Source organism: Athene noctua, chromosome 20 (genome assembly GCF_965140245.1).
Source record: "Athene noctua chromosome 20, bAthNoc1.hap1.1, whole genome shotgun sequence".
Taxonomy (NCBI): domain Eukaryota; kingdom Metazoa; phylum Chordata; class Aves; order Strigiformes; family Strigidae; genus Athene; species Athene noctua.
This window is the reverse complement of record NC_134056.1, coordinates 1243013-1266566: the sequence shown is the minus strand read 5'-3', so window position 1 is coordinate 1266566 and position 23554 is coordinate 1243013. Positions and strand designations below refer to the sequence as shown.

Genomic DNA, 23554 nt, shown 5'->3' with positions numbered 1-23554 from the left:
CCGGCCAAGGGCCAAGGGCCGCGGCGAGCTGGTCGCCCCGCTCCATTGTGCGGCCCAGGAGGACGGGCGAGGGGGCCTGATCCTTCACTCCGGCCAGTTGTCGCACAAAGAGTTTGGAACAAAAGCCCTCGGCACCAAAATGTGCCCCCGGTAGCCGAAAGGGCGTTCGCAGCGGCTCTAACAGGCACGAGGGTCCCACGGCCCGACCCGCGTTCACACCGCTGGCAGATCGACTCCGAGTTTACAGTCGCGCTCCCAAGGGATCAACTTTCTCTAATCCAATTTAAGAAAAATAAAGCTTTTGGCATGGTCCCCCGCCCTTGCTCCAGCACGGCCACACGCTCCAAACTGCAATCCGGTTTAGACTCTATTTTTTAAAATTGATACATTACAAAGCAGTAAGGTTAAAAACTTGACCTGCCTGCCTAAAAATAATTCTCTTGGACCTGTTTAAGTTGTCTAGATGTGCAACGACTGAGACTGATGAAGAATTAAGAAAATCTAAGATTAAAACAACAACAATAAACCCCAGCAGTCCCTGCCTACAAGGAGGCAGGGCCTAAGCACAACTAAAAATAATGACTTTCCAAAATGCTCATTACCCAAACACACTACGCGCTTTCCTTAAATATTTTGGCCTTAGTCTGAAGAAGAGCTTTTCCGCTGTCTTCAATCTTAGGGGGAAAAAAAGCTGTAAAATATCAGTGAACTCCTATTAGTCCCAGGAGAGATGGAGCTACGTTATCAAGTGCCTGCATGACCCCGATACTATCAATAATTAACAATACTAAAAAAAGCTCTTCCAGATGGTCAAAGGGATTAGGAAGTTTAAAATATAAACAAATTAAGCCACAAAACAAACTAATACCCTTTCTTTCTCTTTTCTTTTCTTTTTTTTTTTTTAAAAAATTGCACAATCCGGTTCGCAGCTGAAGGCGGCGATGCCCGGCCAGCACACGGCAGCTCGGAGCCGCCTTTTAAAAAAGAAAAAAAAAAAAAAGGGCAGAAAAGGAAAAAGCCTTCACGGGTGTTTCCCTACGGCAGCCCCGGCGCCGCTCCCGGCCCCGCACCGCCGGCCCCGGGCGCTGGGACGGGGCGGCCCCGGCCGCGGCCCCAACCCCGGCCCCGGCCCCGGCTCCAGCCCCGGCTCCGGGGGGCGGAGGCGGCGGCCCCGGGGCCGCGCAGCCGCCGCCGGGCGCGGCCCGCGCCGTGGCCCGCACAAAGGCCCCGCTCACCTTCCATGCAGGTCGAGTCCCGCTTCATCCCCCCGGCGCCGCGCTCCTCAGGGCCGCCTCATGGCGGCGGGGCCAGCGGCGCGGGCGGGCGGGAGCCCGGCTCGGCCATCGCCGCCGTCCCGACCGCGGGCCGGGCCTATGCTAACGAGCCGTGATGTCAGCGCCGCCTCCGCCGGGCCCCGGGCCCCGCCGGGGGCGGGCCGGCAAGGGGCCGCCTCGCCCGGGGTCCCCGCCAAAGGCCGGGCCCGGCCCGGCGGCAGGACGCGGCGCTGGGCCAGCAGCCGCCGGCCCTCGGCGGTCACCGGTCGTCAGCGGCCACCGGCCACCAACTGCCACCGGCCCTCGGCGGCCACCGGTCACCAGCGGCCACCGGCCATCAACTGCCACCGGCCCTCGGTGGCCACCGGCCATCAACTGCCACTAGCCCTCGGTGGTCACCGGTCATCAGCGGTCACCGGTTGTCAGCGGCCACCGGCCATCAACTGCCACCAGCCCTCAGCAGCCACCCGCCATCAACTGCCACCAGCCCTCGGTGGTCACTGGTCGTCAGCGGCCACCGGCCATCAACTGCCACCAGCTGTCAGCAGCCATCAGTCCTCAGTGGTCACCGGCCCTCAGTGGCTATGGACCGTGAGCGGTCACTGGGCCGTCAGCAGTCACTGGTCATCAACAGCCACTGGTCCTCTGCGGCCAGTGCTCCTCAGCAGTCACTGGCCCTCAGCGGCCACTGGCCATCAGTGGCCCTGGAGCACAGCCACAACTTGTCGGGGTTCTGCCACCGACCCCCAGGTGCGGGCAAGTGGAGGGTCTGCTGAGGGATCCAAGCAACACGCGCACCAAGCAAAACCCAGGGATTTCTAGAATGAACGTTACTTCCTCAAAGCGGCACCAACGGCTGGCCAAAACCTCCTGCCCGGTTGCCATCCCGGCGAAACACACCCGGGTCCCGCTCCCCAGGGCAGCAGAGGCGGGCGGCGCCAGGCTGTCACCCACAGCCAAACCAGGAAACCCCCAACCCGCAGGTAGTGCAGAAAACCGGCACTGGGCATCGCCGCGCTGGGCGCACGGGGGATTCCTCCTCCGAACGTGCCCTCCGAGGGGCAAAAGCACGCGCGTTATAGACCTTTAAAAATGAATATTCGTATAATTTCTGAGAAATCCTCGCCTATTTCCAGGAGATCTAATGTGTATGTTAACAGGCGGCGAGGCTGCCTCTGCGCCAGCGCGCAGGACCGGCCCTTCGGCACGGGGACTGGTTATCTCTGTGCAAAGCCCATCCCAAGGGCCCGTTCTTGGTTAATTAACTAAATTGGTTCAGTCTTTGGTATCGAGGTGACAGGCAGCGGTGCTGGTGCCGCGGGCGAGGAAAGGCCCACACGAGCACCTCCCTGTGCCTGCATGTGGCCGAGCGACCCCACGGCACGGCCACCGCCACGGCCCGCTCCCAGCAGGGACTGGGACTCCCAGTTCCCACGGGACTGGGAAGTTGGGCGCTGCCGTGGCTGCGGCGCCGGGGACCGGAGTCATCGTCGCCGTCGCGTGGGTCTGCACCAGCCAGCCCGCGGGGACGGGACGCTGGCGGCTGGATGCTCCCTTCAGCCCCTCACCAGAGCAGCGCGTGCGCTTTGTCTGTGATAATACGGAGATCTCCTGAGCGTGAACAGCCAGCACGGCACGAGCCCACGCTCTGTCTCACAGTCTGCGTTCACAGAAACGTGGTTGTTGCCAGACAAACAGCAGCTCCAGCATCCCCCTGGCCATGCCCAACACGAGCGCTCTGGAGGAAAGCTCAAGAAACTGCTGCGGAACCCACTTTCTACCCTCTGAGGTTGCTTAGCACAGGCTTGGTTTAGAAAAGTGATTTCAGCATCAGTTTGTGGTTTTGTCATCAGCTTCACAAAAGCTGCTGTGAAGATCAGTACCAGACTGGCATGGAAAACAAACCTGGCTCTAGAAAAAATACCCCCGCTGAGCCACGCTGGGAACTCGGGGCTTCTGCCTCCCGCCTGCAGACGCAGCCAGCGCTGGCAGTGCCCCAGCAGCATTTTAAAGTTGGGATGGAGCGGGGAAAACACAAAGCACTCCCTGAAGAACAGCAACAGATGGAGAAAGAGAAGTTAGGTGTGCCATCAGCGGGGAGAGGGGCTCTGCAGGTCCCCGCGGGGAGCGGCGTGGCCGACGGGCACGAGGGAGCTGGGCAGCCCCGTTCCGGGCCCTGGGCCGGGCAGCGGCCTGAGGGCGGCTGAGGGACACCCAGAGGGGACGGAGGAGTGCGAGGGTGGCTCGAATGATCAGAACTGATCAGTGCGATCCACACCGGCTTGTCAGCGAGCTGGCGTTCGCTTCCCTGATGGAAAGAGTTTCAGCAGCACTGTTGCTAGAACGGAGTTAAAACTGCACTGGCCCCTGCTCCAGCAAGGAAACCTGCACTATAATGAAAAACAAGACATGAGACACCGCGTCTTTCATCTTTTCCCAATTTCTCTCTCACGTAAGGAACATGCTGCTCATCCTCCCCGAGGCAGATCATCTCTGCCTCTCAACTGGGTGACTCTGCACGCTTTCATAACAATAAACCCGTGGCCGATTCAGCTGCCCGCCTCAAACCAGGTTCCACCATGGCAGCCCCGGTAAGGGCGAGCTCCCCACCATACATCCACCAGGGAATGTCTTCATGAAGCTCTTCTGCCCCTTCACCCTCCTCCTGGGGTGAACTCAGCCCTGGACATCGCGCAGTTCCTGTGTTCTGCCCCATGACCTGTCCCAGTAGTCAGCTGGGTTTGACCAAGCCCAAACCAGTGCTCACCACACCGAGGCATTTAAGGGACTGGCCAACACCCAGTTCAACCTGTCCTCCAGATCTCCACACCGACTCCCTTCAACAGCACAGTCTGCTTCTGCTCCTCACGCTGAGGGCCATGGGGCTCAACCGCGCTCTGAGAAATGGCTGACAAAATAAACAAGGTGCAGAGGCAACAAAAGAGGTCACATTTCACCCGATCCCGAGCCTGAAATTTTATTGCCTTCTGGTGACATCCAGCCGTGCAAATAACCCCGTGTGCATGCGAGCGGAGCTCAGCAGCATCCTGGGCACCCTGCTCCTGCTGACCCCGCGTGCACAGAGCGGTCGGATCAGGTGGTCTCGGAGGTCCCTGCCAACCCCAACCCTGCCGCCATCCCGTCTAGTCCTAATCCCGGTTTTAACCCCACGTTTCTGCAGGAGCAGGTGCATAACGCGGGAGCAAGATGTCGCAAACCAGTCCTGTGCTGGGCCAGGTCTCCGGTTTGCTTATGCTGTAAATCTGTAAAGTTGCAGCGTGGGTCCTTGACACGCTCTTCGGATTGACCTCTCTTTTTTGACTTTGGAGGTTTCCAAAGCAGGGCGGTGTGAGGAGCCGCTGCCCGGCCCTCGCAGGCCTGGCCGAGGGAAGGCAGGCCCTGGCCGCGGTGTTTACACAGCTGTTTGCGATTGAGCCGGCTCCCAAAGCTCCGCATTCTTCATCCCTTGCGAGCACTCTGCTCGCTCCTGGCGCCCCTCGGAGAAGTGTGACCAGAATGCAGAGCGCTTATTTTGTAACACCGCGGTGTGATGTGAACACAGCCGTCTGAAATAAAGCAACTTAACCTCAGGATAACACGCCGACATGAAGTTGCTCACACAACTGCTGCTGGAACTCAAAGCAGAGATACACCCAAAAAAACCCAACCTTGCTAATTCAGAAACAACTGCAAGTATGGACAAAACCTGGCTGGGTGAAAGGATAATTGGCCAAACAACCCAAACCTTCCAAATTGCTTAAAACTCACATTAAATACACAGTCACCGTTTGTCCATAATAAATCCTTAAGGGCAGAAAATAATTGCAGAGATCTGGAACTGCTCTGTAAAGTGAGAGGCCAAACTAGGAACGGGCAGAGGGCAGCAGGCAAAGAGACGAGAAAGCTTAATTCCATTGTCTGAACCAAGCAGCCTTAGAGCAAGCCTGGTGAAAGGGAAAAGAAAGTGACTGGTTCTCACTTGAGCCTGAATCAGCCAGTTCCCACCCCAAACAGCAAAAGCTGACACTATTGTAACTGACATCTAAACTGTCAGAACAGCACCAGTTCATAGCAGAAAAAGTCAAACCTTTGCCAAAATCTGGGCAAGTGACACTGCTGCCTGCAAGGGATTTATTGTCTCTACGTTACGGCCATGAGGGACGGGCAGGGGAAGCAGGAGGACCCAGGAAGGTCTCCGGGGTGTGCTGAGCCGTGGCTCAGCCCGTTACCAACCTGGCCCCTTGTCTGGGAGCGCGGACGGCAGGAACGCCGCGATCTGCTGCCGTTTGCCCGCAGCACCCTGCGGTACCAGGCCGAGATGGCAGTTAGAAATGTGGCAGGAGGAAAAGAAAATATGCATAAGAGTTGTGCAACACTTGAAAGGGCATCCTGTACGAATGCAGGTGTGCTCTGAGCGTTTTTTTGGAAGAACGTTCTCCCTATTTGCTTTTGGGAGAGCGCGGGTGTCCGGCCCAGGCTGCCTGCGGGAAGCGACTGCAGGCAGGAGCAGGGTGGGCACCACCGGGCGCTGCCCCTCTGCCCACCCCGGGCACGCGCCGTGAGGCCGCCATTCCAGAGGGAAGGGATCCTCAAAAGTTGTGACTTTTTCAGAAATGTAGAGCCTAAGCAGTGTCGTGAGCCAGCGCCGAAATGGGTCAGACACGTCCAGACCAGGGCAGCGACATCTTCCAGGAGACTGTCTGCTGACACCGTCACTTGCCACGGCCGATCCCTAAAAACTCTCATGAAAAACCCAAATTTGGGCAGAGTGGGGCTGGCAGAGCCGCGTGGCCCCGGGACGGGGGGCAGCCCTTTTCGAGCTCTCGCCCTCCCACCCACAGCCACCGTTTCATAACTCTGCAGGCTCCAGCGAGGCTTTGCCCATTTTCATGACAATCGGGGCTCTGTTGTGTCGACGCAGTTTGAGACATCGGCCCCTTTGTGGCACAAACAAAGTCCGGGCTGCGGATAACAAAACCGAGCACATCTCGGCGCTCAAGGCGACTAAACCCAGAGCTGCCTCCACACACCCAAGCTTGCCACGGACCAAACTAAAATACTGAAGTGGATTTGATTTCAAGCAACAAATAGCGCATAAGGAAATACCAGAGTCCTGGTTTTGTTTTTATTTTAGCGACGCCCGGTGCCGCTGGCAGCACCCCTGCTCTGCAGCGCCGGCGCTCCGGAGCCCAGGCTCAGGCGCAGCAAGAGGGGAAGGACACCCAGCACCCACGTGCCAGGACCGAGCTGGTTTGCAAACCTAGCTGAATAAACGTTATAAACTCAGATTAACGCATCTCAGCAGCCTCAGTACTGCAGACATTACCCCTTTCAGTCACTGCAGCGAGAGAACTGGTTCCAGGTAAACACAGCACATGCTTTCCCCAAAAACTCTATTCCCCTCACTCTGTGTATACATATATTTCAGAGAAAATAAAAAAATTACAATGAAATGTTTAGAGAAGCTATGGAAGGAACTGCAAGAAATGGTAATAAATATCTGCCTGACTTCTGAGAAATCCTGTGGTAACCGTTTAATAACTGATGGGGGTAATTCCTCTGCTCCCCAGCGTTAAACGCACCAGGAAGGTGGGGTTAATAATTCTGGTGAAGGTATTCACTTGGGGCACATAAGATTAACCATTTTCCTCCTTCTTACTATTTCGATAGGTCATTGTGCAAAATGAATCCTTCTATCAATTTCTGGTTTTATCTGTTTATTTATATTTTTATTTGCTTGGCTACTGAATTTGCTGTCGCAGTCTACTGAATTGCTTTCAAGAAGCGTTTCATTGCATCTCGCCTGTGGGGTGACAAACAGCGCAGCCCAGCTCTGTGTAACAGGAGAGAGCAGGGGGGAGGTTAAGGGCTTCTTAGAGAGGTCGCCTTCAGAGAAAAAAAGGAAAACAAATGGGATTGTAGGCATGAGGAGTATATGGTTTTACTGCCTTAGTGGGCAAGTACAAGAAAGGAGAATTGCAAAGGGAAAAGCTTTACATTTCTATGAGCAGTCAATCGAGCTCCATTCTAAACCCTTCACGGAAAGTGCTTCCCTTCCTATGGGGTGACTCCATCCCATCCTGGGAGTGCGTCTCCCGTAACTCCCAGTTAACTCCAGTAACCCAAACGGGGTCACGTGGCGCCAGGTCATTCCAGAAAATGGGGCGAAGTCCTTGAGCTGGGTGACAGTGGGCCTCGTGCACCCTCCTCCTGTCCTCCCGCAGCAGTTGTTCCTCCCGTGGGGCCAATATTCAGGCACAGAACCCCCGGTGTAAAGACCGGGTGCAGCAGTGGGGCTTCGTCCCAGCGGATCCCACCTGCAGCCCCAGCGCACCCCATCGACACCCGCGCGTGCCCGAAGGAGCAGAAATCTCTTTATCCGAACCTACGCGGGCCCGTGCCTGGGCAGAAAATGTTTAGCAGGAACGTAGGTCAGAAGGCAGAGAGTGTCTCCTGGACCTGAAGAGGCAGGAAAAGTTTTCTGCACCCAAGAGATAAACTGAAAAGCCGAAAGATGATTTCAGGCCTGACTTACAGACATTGCAGTCGTACCAGCTACGCTGTCTGCTGCAGCTGATGGTATTTTTAATAATAATAACAACAACAGACCAAAGTTTGTTATTTATAACTGTTGTTGTTGTTATCGTCCTGAGCATTATTTCCAAATAGGCAGCAACAATTGCTGGTATCTCCAGAAAAAAACCCAAACGAGTGAAAGGACGTTTCCTCAAATTTCAGGTCAGATGGCAAAACAAACAGGAAAAAATCTTCAGAATTGAAAGTGCCGATTCTGTGCCTGCATCGAACACACAGTTATGAGTGCAGTTGCTAATGAGCTGCTTTAGATCATCGGGCAAACCCTGTTTGTGAAGTAACCGACGCTCTGCGCCTCCTGCGCCCCGGTGGGACTCGGCAGAGGGGACGGGGAGGTGGCACAGGCCCGCGGCGCGGGGCAGGGCCAGGAGCAGCTGGGGCCGTAGCCAGGGCTGGCTCCGAGCGAAGAGAAATGTGGGTGCTCTACGGCAGAGAGGAAACATCGACAGCTTCTCATCCTTGGGACTTACAGCCAGTTTAAAAAACGCGCTACCCTGAAGCCTCACTGCGCTCAGGTGAGATGGGACCCTGAGCGCGGGGGCATAGCGCACCCCGTGCCCCCCCGGCCCCGTGCAGGGGCTCAGCCTGCCCCGTGACCACCGCCGGCCTCCAACGGGCTGTTTCCCGCTGCTACGGCACCGAAGGGCCAAGTTTTCCGACCGCTGTCCCTTACCCGACGGGAGGCCCCAGGCTGATGGCCGGACAGGAGAGGGCAGCAGCCGACAGACCGACGGACGGACAGAGGGACGGCGGCGGGGGGGCAGGGGGTACCCCAGGGGCACAGCAGGCCCAGCTGCATCCTACAGACAGTGATAGAGCGGCTGCGGAATCTGCAATGTGCCGCCTCAATCCCACTGGAAAGCCGAGTACTACACAGATATAAACCCAGATTTTAAAATCAGGTTTTACTGTGCTCAACCGCCCAGCGCTGGGCTGAGCTCGGGGGTGAGAGCTCTCCTGGCCACCTGCGCTGCCATCGAGGGTTTGCCACACTCTCACCTTCCCTGGGTGCCCCACGGATGACCGGGGCATGAGTCCCACAAGCAGGCCGGTTGGCCCTTTGGTTTTCTTTTTACAGCAATTAACTTTTCTGTTATTAGGAGTAGCTATTTAAAATGCCCTTTTTTGGCCAGTCTTCTTTGAGGATTACATTTAACTTGTTGAAGCTTGTAATGTTATTTCCTTATTTCACGAGAAAATGAAAAGCTGAACAGAAATGTCCTTCCAGAATTTACAAGAATGAGAATAAAGGTATGGAGGAGCTGTCTGGTATACCCCGACAGTACCCGCAGACTTCCCTTTTGTTCCCAGGTAACGGAATACATCCATTCAGAAATCAGCATATTCCGTGGGAAAAAAAGAACATCACCAGAACGCCCAGCTTCTGTGAGAACCTCTGCCAACACCTCCTCAGCTTGAAGACTGCATGATTTACACCCTTCAACACATCTCACCATAACCATCTCTAAATCACAATTACTTCCTGAGATGATGTCAAGTTCAAATGAAATTTTAAAATGTCAATCTATGGAAAATATTTTTATTAGAAACACAAGGACAATTAAGGAAAGCGAAGATGACACTGGACAACAAGGCAGGCAAAACTCCTGTAGTTAAAAAAACCCCCTTGTGTAAATTCAACCTCCTTTCCAGAGGGAGTCGAAGCAGTAGGGAAGGACACCCAGCACGGCAGAGGTGGCACAGTGACAGACTGTGCTTGTAATATTATTTCCTTGTTTCACCAGAAAATGAAAAGCTGAACAGAAATGTCCTTCCAGAATTTACAAGAATGAGAATAAATTTTAATTTATTTAAATTTTAGAGCGGAGAGGGGTCAAGGCCAAGCCTAGCTGCCTGTGGGCATGATTTTTCTGAATCCCCTTCCATTGTCCAGCCATTATGTGAAGCATCCAGCCCAAAACTTCATCGGTGGCTCCTTCATCACTTTTAAGTTTCTGCTGCTGCAGATGTCAGGACAATGTTCCCGTAAACCACACAGGTTGTTCTGCCTCCAAAGTGGGATCCTTAGTGTACAGCAGGCAGAGTGATTTCAGCGTGACGCCACAGAGGAGGCCAGTGCTCGAGAAATTAAATCTTTGTTTTCTGTCCAGTCCTTTGGAGCAGGCTGGAAATCCAGGGCGCTTCGGCATTGCTCCCGCCCTCCTGCTAATATTGCTCTCCCTTTTGAATAGTGCAAGAGCTGGGTCCTGAAAAAATAACTGTTACCTCCCTGTCACCCTTCTGCTAAATCTGATCCTAGTCCTTTCCTTCTGAGAAACTCAGTTCTCAATTTTCACGTCACCTCTACCAGCAGCTCCCAGGCCTCAGATACCACCCACCCTGGAGAGCACGAGGTCCCAAATTAAGACATATGTGACTGCAAATAAGAGCCAATTTTACCAGACTAACACTAGGGGAAAAAAAAATCTTCCATCCTCCTCTCCGTTTGTGAAGTCACACAGGGCAAAATATTCACATGCTTATTACCGACAGATAGCGAGGCTGCCACGGAGCAGGGGCTGCTTCTTTGGGTGTACAGACTGAATCGAACATGCAGTATTTAAGACAATTAGGTTTTCAAAGAAACTACACTAAACATTGCTTTCATGTGTAATCAAATTATGTTAAAGCAAACCTCATAATTTAAACCATTCCATTGGTCAGCTCCTATTTGTTTTCCCTGCACCCTCATTTTTGCTCCAGATCTGTCACATTACATTAACACCTTTCCTACTCACTGCCTACAGAAATAACAGCCTTCGACATGCCTGCACAATCCATTTGTCCTGCTCTAATTACTTTTTGACATAGCCTCTTTTGCTGTTATCTTGCCTTTTCTGACCTCTGTCTGTATTAAAGCCATTTAAAACAATCTTTAAACTCGGTGTCTATTGTGATGTGTCTTATATGATACTACTGGAGTATCAGGCAGCAACATTTTGTAGATCAAATATTTCAATCTGTGGTAACGAGACAAGGTACTTGAGGAGGAAAGCTACTACGTACTGGCTACAGCTACAGCTGGCTGTTCACAACGCGAGTCCCCAGGACTGCAACACATTTTTCAGGATGAAATTCCTGTAGTCATAAAACTGCTCTGCGTAACTAGGTAGCTCAAAGATAAACAGGGTCTTCTGTGAACTGAGGAATGTCCCTTCGTTTCACAAAGGGGGAGGAAGGCAGGAGAAACTGAGAGAAGTGGTCATCTTGCACAAAAAGAACCCCAACAACCCCCAAAGGAACGGAGCGGCAGGAAGAGGACTAGGCAGGGCGCGCCAGCAACGGCAGTTCAGAAGGACAGATCTCCCTCTCCTCCAAAGCCAGCGGAGAAACCAAGAATCCCAATATCCCGCTGGTTTCATCTAGCCCATTCAAAAAATGTGTCCTCATTTTCTTTTGTGGCTGATTCACAGAAGATGAGCCTCTGATTTCCAGCTACTTCCCCGGCTGAAGCAGCAGAGGATCTGCTCTGTGCCAAGTGTCTGCTTTGGAGTCAAGAACTTCTTCCACATGGTGGAACTAATTTGTTGGAAATGAAGTTGAGCCCTGTGTACATATGTCTCACAATACAGCCTAACTACCTCTTCACATGCTATTTCCACATGATCCAGCCTCATGCTAACTTAATTGGTAGCTAGTCAATATTTTACTCACATTAGAAGATACTTCACAAACCTACATTTGCTCTGGTTCATTTACAGGGTAATTATCCAGTTCACACAAAGTTTGCTCTTCCAGATACAACCAGTACGGATACAAGCACAGCTCTGCCGGGAAAGCACAGCTCTATATTTTGTCTTCCAGATGACAGCACTATAAAACCAACGGGGGACAAAACCAGAGTCAATTAAAATACATTAAATGTAATGTAACAATGCTATGATTTGTCAGAGCCATCCAAGAGATTTTATTTCTTTGAATTCCTCTAGCTCTGTCCTCAGGACATTAAGAGCCCATGAATGTTGTGGAAAGCTCTTCCCACGACACTTCCCTACACAGATTTTTATTTTCCCCTTTTTCTTTCCTGTCAGCAGCCCTGACCACAAAAGCCTGTCTCATTACAGCCTCTAAACATAGAAGGGGCCCATGGATCCAGGACCAGACCAGTCTGCTACTGGGCTGCTCATAACATCCCTTTTTGTGGAGCTCTCGAATCCTTCCGTGCCGCTGAATGAGACCATCGGGGGAAGCGGCGGGACGGAGCGGCGCGGGGCAGAATTCCCAGCTCTGCCTTTGTGTGCCCGTGCTGACGGCGGGGCAGAGCTGGGCACGGACCGGGGGCTCCAGGCTTTATTTCTGCAAGATTCTGAAATGCGCTTTTTGATGGAATCCTTTTTTTGGATTTTTGTAAAGTGATTATCTTCTTCCTTCCTCATTTTTTCACATCTATTTCTCAACCTTCTTTTTAATCCAGCTGTTTGAGCAGACCTGGGACGTCCATTACCCAAACAGGACTAACTACCAGTTATCCTGACCTCACTCGTGTCTGTATTAACAGGGTATCTGAAATCAATGCGCTGGTCCCACGGTGTTTCCATGAAGAAGTAACGAGAACATGAGCAGGGCCGTGCTGGCTCAGACTGTGCCAGCTCCCCGCAAGCCCCGGCCTGGGGCCGGACGGTGGCCAGAGCAGATGCAGAGTGAACAACAAATTGCAGATAATAAAATTGACCCTGCTTGCTTTTTAACTTGTTTTTTTCTTAAGTAAAATTTACATTACTTTTAGAGAAAGACATTTAATTCTCTGTCTAAAATAATTCTCCACGTCCACATCCTTTCGGACCACCACCAGTGCTCTCCCACGTCCTGTGAAACGCAGCGCTGGCAGTAAAGCCAAATGGCTTCTCTTTACACAGTTTGTCACCGTCTGGAAGGTTTCTCAGCCTTCGCAGTTCTTTTCAAAACAACCACAGATGTTTTGGGGGCATTTGTGAATTCAGGGTGCATAAAAGTGGTTTATATTTTTAATTGATCCTTTTTAACCATAATCCTACACCGCACCCTGAACTCCCTGACAGGTTCCACTACCGACACCATCCTTCCATTCTCGTTCAGTTTTTCATTTTGTTTTTTCATCTCTGACGTGGGTTGTGACACCGTTACTGCACCACAGTGTTCCCTGTTATCACCTGGAAGCTCAAACAGGTCTGCCAGGGTAGAAGCTGCAGGGACAGAAGAAATTAGCAACAGCTAAACTACAGCTTAAAAAAGCAACGAGTAGAGTAAAATGCTCTTGATCAAATTCACATACTTGCAATTCATAAACACAAGTTGTCCAGCAAATTGTATCCGGAGCATCCGCGGTTCATTGGCGGATTTCTTACAGCCTGAGCAGAGGTTTATCTTGAGAAGAGAGCTCAGTGCATTTTTAAGCCTCCACAGGTACCAATTCATATACCCTGCTGGAAACCAATGGCCAGGTTGCTGGGGGAATTGATTCCAGAGGTAAGAAACAAAACCATCCCAAATGGAGCGCCCTGGAAGAGGCGGGGATGCTCACAGAGAGCTGTAGCTGCTTTGCCGTTGATTTCAAACAGAAGGAACCCAGCCCAGGACCGGCATTCGCCGTCAGGTTCTGCTGGACTCAGGACAAGGTCCACAAAGGCTCGACAAACTTTCTAAAGTCCTACATTTCCTTCCGCCAGATCTCCAAATGACGTGGAAACCATCTTGAAGAGGAAAAGGAGGAGTCTGAGGTGATGCTGTGCTGGAGCACAGCTGATGGAATGGCTTTTTAAGTAATACCAAGCTTGTGACATCTGATAGCGGGAGCAGGTTAATGCTAGTTAATTACTGAAACAGCGTGTGTATACGGGACCAAAAGCCACAGACCACCCGACCTGGGACCGAGATCGTAGAGATTTCCAACTTTTATGCTTTGTAAGTGAAAAGGCTCCGAGTTCCCCTGCACAGCCGGCAGAGAACAGCACCGCCTCCAGCAGCCGGCTCGGAAGCAGCTGCCTGGCAGAAGTCAGGGACCTTAATTTCTTGTGCAGGAGCCTCGTACTTGGAGGATACCCTCGTTAGGACAGGGATTACTTCTTAACAGCTGCCTCTAAATCACCTACTGAAGGAATCCACCTTTCTCCGTGACTGCCCAGGGACGACAGCCCCTGAATTAGTGGGGTTGATTTCCCCTCATTAAGCGCGTCCTGAGCTGCACTCTGCTGGAGCGACTCCTCCAGCACTGCACACCCAGGAGGAACCCCGCGGCCTCCCAGAGCCCGCCGCGGCCACCCCGCGTCTCCTCGCTTCGCTGCGGTGGGACTGTGGGAATGGCAGATTCCCTAACGCAGACAAACCCCGAGAGGATCCGAGGAGCGGGCGCCTCGCCTGGGTGTGCTGCGTCGCGCCAGGCAGCCAGAAGTGCCCCTCCACGCCCGCCCCCCGCCCTGCCCGCTGGACCCGGCCGGCCTCGCCGCCTGCCCGTGATTTCCGTAGATGCTCCCGCAGTGCAGCGCACCCCCGTTTCTCCGGGGGGACCCTCCGCAACGCGAGGTGCTCTAAGACATGTGAGATGATTTTAGAGGAAACGTGTCTGATGCAGATCTGAAATTAAAACGATCTGCCCCGACAACAGAGCCTGGATTTCAGCATTCGATTTCTGAAATTCCAATCGGATCATTTTTTCATGTTGCTTTTTTTTTAAGATAAGCCTACTGGTTTTTAAAAGTTAAAATTTAAGATCTGCATTAGTGTTTTTAACATACATCTTGAAAACAAGGCAAATAAAAAACTCCCAGTGCTTACCACCAGGCATCTTATCAGCAGAAAATACGGGGCTATTTGTGCTGTGCTGTGATGACCTTGCAGCACACGTACTACAGAAAACAGACTTTGCTACTCACAGGATACACTCTCGAAATGTTCAGATTCACGTATCTGAGCGCAGCGAGGGTGGCAGGCCGTGTGTAAGAACAGGCTAAATCGCGTACAGCGAGTTTCTCCCCCTAATTTAGCAAACTACGCTTGCACTACACTTACACAAGCGCATGCAAGATGTTACATAAAGGCCACGCTGGAATGAAAACAGTCGATATTTGGTTAAATCAAGAGTTAGGCTTATAGAGTTCTAGAGATACGAACGGCACTTAACAAAACAGAATATAAATACCCACAGGGCGGCGATGCTCTTATTTAAAGCAAAAAAAGACGTCTATCTAGTCCTGTGTGAATTGTCATCCCGGGTATAAGCCTTGCCGACATGTAATTACGTTATGGCTTGCGATTTGTAACAAAATCTAAACATTTTCCTCATGCCCTCAGACAGCAATCACAGAGGACACCCACACCTTAATGTACACTATCGTGTAGACGGTGAAGTGCTCTGATACAGCCTCATCCACCCACTAAATTGCTCCAAACTTTTCCTTGCGCGTATTATCTGAAAGTCCAGGGAGAAGCTGCTTTATGCAATGGCGATATAGGGAGTGCAGGGTGACAGTCTAACATGGTGTCCTGCTGAGATCCAAGAATAGCAATGCCTTAAAAGGCAGCGATGTTGAGATCACAAGGAAAAGAGAATTAGGGCACAGCTGTGGAGTTCTGTAGGCTAAAACATAGACTCAATATGTCAGAGAAAATTAAATCACAGAGCTACATGTAATTTCTAGTCTCATTTATAACTTAGCTGTAGCTCTGCAGAACCTGTACTTGGGCCACACATGTGAGTTGCTATGTTTCTGCACACAGAAATAAAAAAAAAAGAATTAATTTAAAAAGAAAAAAACGCAGGGTTTATACGCAAACAGCAATACACCTATGCTTCGAGCAATGTTTACATGCTATTGCAGCTCAAACACAGTTTGATAGCCAGTCTTCTGCCCAGCTCTTGAGGACAAACAGAAAAGCTACAGCACCGCTCGTGAAAGAAGCAGAGCTTGCAGCTTTACCCACAGTACAAAACAAAGAAAAACTAAACCAACACATCAGCGAGCTAAACATATCTGAAAAACGCCTGCGTTTTCATGTGGTTATCAGACGGGGGGGGGAGACCCCTCCTCAAAAATGAGGGCACCAAAACCGGTAACAAACTTTTGCAGAGGCTTTTTCCCCCTGCAAAGATGTTCTTTCATTTTTCGCAACAGTATCTACATATAAATTTGCAAGTATTTCTTTATGCTGGAAGTCCAGTGCTAGCCTCTCCTCTAAAAGCATTCGCTGTCGACAGAAGAACATTATCCTCTGCCAGTCCCCGCTGTTGCAATCTGCGTCTAACTAATTAATTTTGCAGGATGCCCGGGTCTGTAAGCGTCGGGGTGAGGGCTGCCTGCCCTCTCCAGTGGCTTCTCCCCAGCCCCAGACAAACCTCCGCCGGCACCACCACAGGGTAAGGACGGGGGGCTGTGAGATGGTAGGAACTGCGGGTGCGGGGTGAAAAGACGGCCTTCAGGCAGCGCGGGACAGCCTCTCCCGGCCAAGCTTCGTCCAGGCAGGGAGCAGCTGAGCAGTGCCTCTCCCAGCCCAAGTGGCCAGGCTTGACCTGCCACCACTTACATTATCTCTTTAAAAGGCTCTGAAGGACAGGGACAGATAGGAGAGAACAGAGAGGAGAAAAAGAAGCTGGCAAGAAGAGAGCAAGAGACTGATTGGGCATGAGGCATCCACGGCGAGCTTTCCTAAATGACTGGTACTTGAGCACTAACGTGATACAGAACAGCAAGAAAACAGAGGTGGGAAGCTGCACGTAATTACGACTTTGTTTAGCTAAGTATATTTCCTGTGGAGCTTACAAAGCACGACTGCATGCAAAGCATGCAGATTTGTTGATATCAGCTATCCTTTGTCCCTAAAGAGGTAAATTATACATCTGATTTGTATACAGAACTGAAAAACTGGTAAAGGTTATGCTTGAGCTGCAGGCAGAGCTGGGGACCAACTACCTCCAGGAGCCAATTCCCATGAATTCACGGAGAGAGTTTACAAAGGGCAGGGAGTTCGGCAGCCAACAGCCTGGGAGAAGCTAAAACAACCCAGCGCGGGGCAGCCCGGCCGGCGTCCAGCCGGGGGACGGCGTGCGGGGGCCGTGCCCCGCCGGCCCATCGCCGGCCGGCAGCAGCGGAGGGCCGTGCCCTTGGAGCCCTCCCAGGGGCCCAGGGAGCCCCGAGCGGAGCAGGAGCGGGGCGAGTCCCGTCTGCAGCCATGAGGGAGAGGCTGCTCTGGAGCTGCTGCTCTCGGGAAGGGTTAACGGGCACTCCTCGAGCACAGGTACTGCACACAGGGCTACACGCGCGTGCCGCAACTTCATTAATAGAGAAGATGCCTAATGTTTGAGATTAATTGCTCTTCTTAAGCAGAACTATGCATCACCCACTTTACCGCGCAGCCTAGTTCATACATATGCAATGTTTTTCACAAATACCGCACGTGGTGCAGAAAACAATCCCGTAAATGAGGATGCAAAATGAGGTCACTCATTCTGTCAGAATATCTTTGGAAGGAAGGCTCCTCGCAGCCACACTCGTTATCCCCGTCCACGCTCGGGTCCTTAACGGTGACCGGCCGCCCTCCCCGCGCGGTGGGAGCCGCCAGCTCTCTGCGGTGGGTTTGCGGTGCGGCTGCTCCCGGCGCTGCGCGCCCTGACCCACTTTCCTGCAGTATTTCTGCATAGCGACAGAGGTCCTAGCAGGACAAGTGTCACCTCCCAGCCCACGGGATTCTCCATTTCCTACTGCTTCGACTGGAAGAATGTGTTCAGCATTGACATGCAGGCACACACAAGCACGCCATTACACGTAAATGTATGTAAAATGCATAAATCCCAGGAAGAGAAGGAATCAGAGCAACCAAAAATCCTGTGCTCGTTTGCAGAATATTCCTCTGGAGTAGAACCAGGGCTGTGAGAGCGGCTGCACGAATACCCATCCCAGGGATCCTCCGCCCTGCTTGGAAGAAGCCCGGCCGTTCCCTTCTGGCTAAAGCTCTTTTAAAGGGACTTTGCTCGTTTCTCTCGAGCTGATTTGAGCATTCCCCGAATCAACCCTGCCCCTCGACTTCGACCAAAAGAAATACTAATATACTGAGCCAACCAGAAAATGATTATTCCTTCCTTACAGCCAGCCAAAGCTCTGACATTGCGAGGAAACGTGTTTTCCCACCCCAAGCCCTGCACACCTCACTTACTGTCCTAGTTCCTATTCCCTCAGTCCCTACAGAATTACAGTGTATTGACTGCAGATGTAGTTCTGATGTCATCTCAAGGCTTTCGCCTTTTTTTTTTTTTTTTTTTTTTTTAGGTGAAGCGTCTATATTTCCTCTGTTCTGAAATTTTGTGCTGAAACTATAACAAGCCAAAAATCTCTTCAATGGGAAATTTCACAAACAGAGGATTATGACTTCAGCTACAGAATAAGCAGCAGGAGCAGATGGAACTCTTCAGAAACAATGATTCCATTTTCATGCAAATTTCCTTAGTAGTTAAAAAAAGACGAAGAAGAAAAAAACCACCAAGATATCAGAATGGTTTCTAAATGGAAGGTTTTTGAATGATGCTAAAAGCAAAAGGCTGGTAGCTCTCCACAATCCCAAGCATTTTAGCAGCAGCCAGGAAAAAAAAAAGCATGACAAACTAAAACCAGGCTCTGTACCTCCTCAGAGTCATGATAAGAGAAATGGAAAATGGAGTGAAAGTATATTTCAGTTTATAAATGGAAAATGGAGTGAAAGTATATTTTAGTTTTTATGATTTTCAACATCATCATCGGCTTTGTGATAATGCATACTTCAGAGCTAATTCTTATGCTCTTTAAGAGCACAGGCTTCATTCATGAAGCAGCATGACAAAATTTCTTTATCCACTTGATGACTACAGAAGGTGACAGCCACCGAGAAAAAGACAGCCACAGGGACACTGTCAGAGTGCTAACCTGCAGCGTTCCTCTCTTTGAGTACAAGTGCTCCCCTGATTACAAGAATACAGACATGCATTTTTCATAGCTGAAATATGGAAACTGAGCCAATTCTTTTGTTATTAATACTGGCAGCATACCCTAAAAAACAAGTACATGCACAGAGTTAGCAGACCCTGTTTCTGGCTCTTCCACTGACTTAGTTTTGGTCTTACGCCTTCATTTTTCCCTCTTGTTTACTTCTCGAGTGAGAGAATTCAAGCGACTCCCTAACTCTCAGTGTTGTCAGGATAACTGACTTTGCACAACACGTAGTGTAACTGCCTCTGTGCCGTGCCGTAGTATAAAACACTACGCTGTTTTGTGCACAGAAGACGTTTTAATGGTAGTACATGGGAATAAAGGCCCACGTCATTCCACTTCTGAAGGCTATTTTCTTTAACTGAGGTTTTAAAGCCGAGGGGAAGCCATACGCCCAGCGAAGCAGGGATGAAATCCCCTGGTGTTTGTCAGTGTTCCCCCCGCACGATGAGCCAGGGGAACGCTGCAGCCAGGCCTCTGCCCGCGCCCTGTCCGATGCCAGGAGCGAGCTGCTGCCCCCGGAGAGCCCGAGGAGGAGCGGGCAGCTGCAGGCAGGGCTGGCGGGGACAGCTCCACCCCACTACCCAAATCCGAGCGTCCTTCCTGACACGGTCCTTCTCGGATGTCGCTCCTGAAGTTTTGGAATGAGTCTTCATCAGTTTCTATCAGTTCTGTCAAAAAATTTCTATCTCCCTCAGTTTCATGTTGATTTTTTTAAATATCCTTCCTTTTTCACGCAAAAGAGATACAAATTTGGCTTGAAATAAGACTGCAAAGAGTGTTAAGTAGAGGCCTCTGAACCATGTGGTCAGTACCAAGAATACTTCTCTTTAATCCCATTCTACCTACACTTATCCCTTTCATCATGCCACTGGCCAAATCTTTTCACTTTGAATTTGCTCTCAAACTGAATCCCCTTCCTTCCTCATCGAGTCAGATGGATTTAAGTAATGACAGCTACCGAAAGGACAGAGCGCCTACAAAGTAACTCAAAAAAATGGGCTCAACAAGGTTTATTTTCAAGCTTTTCCTTGCTTACCTCCTAGCAGAAGGATGTACAAGTAGAAACAATTGCCACAGTTAATCCCTCTTTGACCCAAATTAACTTTTTCCAAACTATTTTCTTAAATACTTTGTTTCACAATCTTGTCTGAATGAACTCGACAATAGGCACGTTTCAGCTACCCAAGGAAAGGAAGAGGAACGGCGATGGGGAGGGATAAGAGAACCTCGCCGGTGTGAGCAGCGCCGCGCCACGCAGCAGGGCAGGGGGAGAGGGAGGTTGTGCCGTGCAGGGCTCCAGGCTCCCCTCTCAGAGCCAGGATCTGCTCACGTGGTCACAACGGCTCTTGGTTTTCCATGACTTAATTCACACTCTTCGGAAGTGAGGGCTGAGGAAAAATAGCGACCCGGAACTTGTACTACACTACACAAAGGATGGCACTTCCACCCCAGATTGAGCAGCAGTAACTCGGGCTCAGCACAGCCCTCAACTGCAGGAACTATTTTATAGTGAAAAGAAGCACTGGCCTTCACACTGGAGGCTGCTGTAACGTGTTAATGAAACATAATCGGTCAGCAAATGGACGGTAAAACAACGGATCGTTGTGAACTTGTCTGAAGGCCTCTCTTATCAGTTAAGCCCCTTTGCTTTCTCTTCACCCCGCTGCCAAACCGCATCTCTGCTAAGAGCCAGCTTTCTGGTTTCTAAATACTCTCACGTTTCTCACATACACTTCACCCCTCAGCGAAGTCAACGCTGATGTGGATGACGACCGCAGGGAGCCAGCCGTGCCCCGGTCCCGCCGCCGCCGCGGTGACGGGGCAGCCAGCGTTCATCAGAGTGTTTACAAAACAGCAGAGCGCCCCGCTCACAAATCCTGCGGTCACAGTAACACTCTGGATTTCTCTGGAGCTACAATAAAAACAATACAGGGGCAGAAAAAGACAAGTATCCACCATATAAGCCCTCTCTTCCTTAAGGTATTCTTCAAGAGAAACGAGACACACTTGACCCAGACAGACGAGTGTCAGGGTCAAGCGTGATGGATCTGAGCAAACTTACTGGAAGATTCTTCCTTCCTCCTTCCTCTGTCACAGCCTTTCTCCAGGTCGGGAACTGCCAGAAAGACTCAAGGATAACTGGGAGAAGCTCAAGGGAGTACTGGCATTACCTCTCTTTCAGATGCCTCTACAGATGTCCCCTGCGTTTTCCTTTTGGAAAATTTTAGGCAGCAAAATAGAAGACAAAGTTGATTCCAGTGCTGTAAAATGGCCTGAGGGTCGAAAACTGTCAACCCCCGCGCTCCTCCTCCCAGCCCCATCACAACTGACAGGGTCCTGCAGGGCCCAGCTCCTGCTCGCAGGAACAGCCACGGCAGAACATCCTCGGCCGCGGTGCCCTTGCCTGGGGAGCTTGTTCTCCACCACGGCTCCAGCAGATCATTTCCAGTGGAAAATGATGTTCTCCACAGATTTAGTGAAATGTGGCTCGAGCTCAGCAATCACCATGTACATCCAACTGAACAGGACCTAATGTTTTGACAAGGAGAGCAACATAATCAGGACGAGCTTCAAAACATTCAAGCAAGTTAACCATTTGAAGATCACCTCTGACGTGGGAGACAGAAAGAGGCAGCTTGAGACTGGGATACGATTATTTTTATCTGCTATGCCAAGACACTGTTTCTTTTTCTAGAGCCTAATATTCCATATCTGATGACTTTCACATTATTTCTGCAAATCTTAAAATTTGTTTGCCAAAGGACTTCTGACTCTGAGTTACTAAAGTTTTAAAATTATCACAATCTTGTATCAGGCAGACAGCAGTAAATAACTGCTAATTCAGGATTTCTAATGTCCCAAGAGCGCTCAGCTGGAATCCAAGCTAGGCTATAGATCTAAATGCTTTTCAATAAAATTTGACCCACTTGTTTCGTTTTTTTTTTTAAAGCAAGTCTTAAGAATAAACCATTAACAGAAAACAGAAGGATATGACATTAAAAGATTTCATTACTCGGGCACCGTATGGAGCCTGGGAAGTACAGTAGGTCTGTGAAGCCACGCACCGGAGTCTGTAAAAGCTCCTAGAGTTCGGTAGCACTTCAGATGGCTCAAAAAGACCATACAACCCTCAAAGACACTCTTGCAGTTTAATTTTTTATTTTTCAGAAATAGGATCAAAGGTACCGTATGCTTTTCAGCCAGCGCGACCCGTCACTGGCCACTCAGAAGCACATTCACACCCCAGTATGCACCAGAACACGTATGTTAACAATAGTATCAACTGAGTTTTAGAAGAATTGCTGAGTGACTCAAGAAGTGAAAGATAATCTTTGAGAGAGGAGACAGGAAGCTGCCTGGAAACTGGAGAAGTTACGAGAATGGTTATTGTGGGCAGAACGGACAGCAGATAGGAGCTATCTCCTTCACACTCATGACAGGAGGTGGGAACCTCTTCATCCACCTCAACAGCAGCTGTGTGACACTGATACAAGCCTGGGTCACCATTAAAGCAGCATATTAACCTTTTTTTTTTTTTTTCCCCCAAATTGCTTCCTTTTGGACAAGTTCCGTGTAACTGTCATTTTTCATTTCATTTTCATTTTCCATTTCTGCATTCATCCAGCCCTTGAGGGTGAATTCTACAGAAATCCATGCCAAGAATGCCCAGAAGGGACCTCTGACCCAGCCCTCCCCTGCTCCGTGTCCCAGGAGGGGCTGCTAATGCCAACATCACGACACGTCCACAAATGCTCAACAAACCCAAGTTCTGCTGGACCAATGAAGGGGCACGAACCGCGTTACTGCTGCAGCACCCTCCTTCCAATCCATCACCTGCGGCCTCACCAGTGTGTGCTCACTGCCTCGGGGAGCTGGGAATGTCGAGCTGCCGAGGCACAGGAACCCAGAATCAGCAGGAGGGTGACACAGTCATTACTGGAAGCGTTTTAACGGCAGAAAAAAACAGAGAGAGAACGACCACGTAGTGTTAGAGAAGGAGAACCTCTCCTATGGTGCGTGTTTCACCTATGGAGCGCGGGTTGGAAGGGACCTCAGGAATCACCTCGTCCAACCTCCACTCCAAGGAGGAGGCCGGTACCGTGGTCTCCCTTGTCAAAACGTCCTCAGAGGAGAAAGAAAGGTCAACGACTGAAAAAAGCAAAGACTAAAAACACTGGAAAAGAATGAGAATGAGATGAGAGAATGGAACAAAACATTAACTTCTCCCCATTTATCTCCGGTCTTGCATTCTCACTGAAAACACGACACAAAAACCCAGTTAGTGCATCCGCGCTACGCAGTTCCGTGTTCCCGAGACATCTGAGCGTCTCACTTTACCGTTCCAGCGCAGGGAGAGGTCACAGACAAGTCCGAGGGAACTGCTTTGAGGTCTGTTAGTCTAAAACCACCGCAACTAGCAACTTGGTGGAATCAATTCATCGTCAGGTGGTCTCACCAGAGAACATGCCTAAAGGCATTTTATTTCTGCCCTGCAATAAAACCGGCAGCCGTTGTTCTTGCCACGCTCCGTGGCAGCGTCCTTCCTAACTGGACACTTGCAAACCAGACGGGAAGGCGCCTCCATGGCGCGGATCGTTCAGAGGCCGCTTCCCCGACGGGATGGGGCAGGAGATGTCGGTGGGGACCATCCCCGCGACGCTTCCCAGAGCCCGCAGCGTGCTCGAGAAGCGCTGGGACCTCGCTCGGAGACGTCGTTGCCGTTAAGCGTAAATACGAAGTTGACTCACGTGAAAT

General features: G+C 50.9%; 1 protein-coding gene across 3 annotated transcripts in view; it reads right to left on the bottom strand.

Moving 5' to 3' along the window:
* The window catches only part of NR6A1 (nuclear receptor subfamily 6 group A member 1), a 95981-nt gene that overhangs the window by 29480 nt on the left and 42947 nt on the right, over positions 1–23554 (bottom strand). Inside the window, exon 1 of one of the 3 annotated variants that reach the window (XM_074923908.1) lies at positions 1236–1364. The exons of the other annotated variants lie outside the window; for them this stretch is intronic. Coding sequence (XP_074780009.1) covers positions 1236–1263 — 28 coding nt within the window. The 5' untranslated portion in view covers positions 1264–1364. Of the gene's footprint in view, positions 1–1235; positions 1365–23554 lie in introns of those variants that run through there. 3 annotated transcript variants of the gene reach the window in all.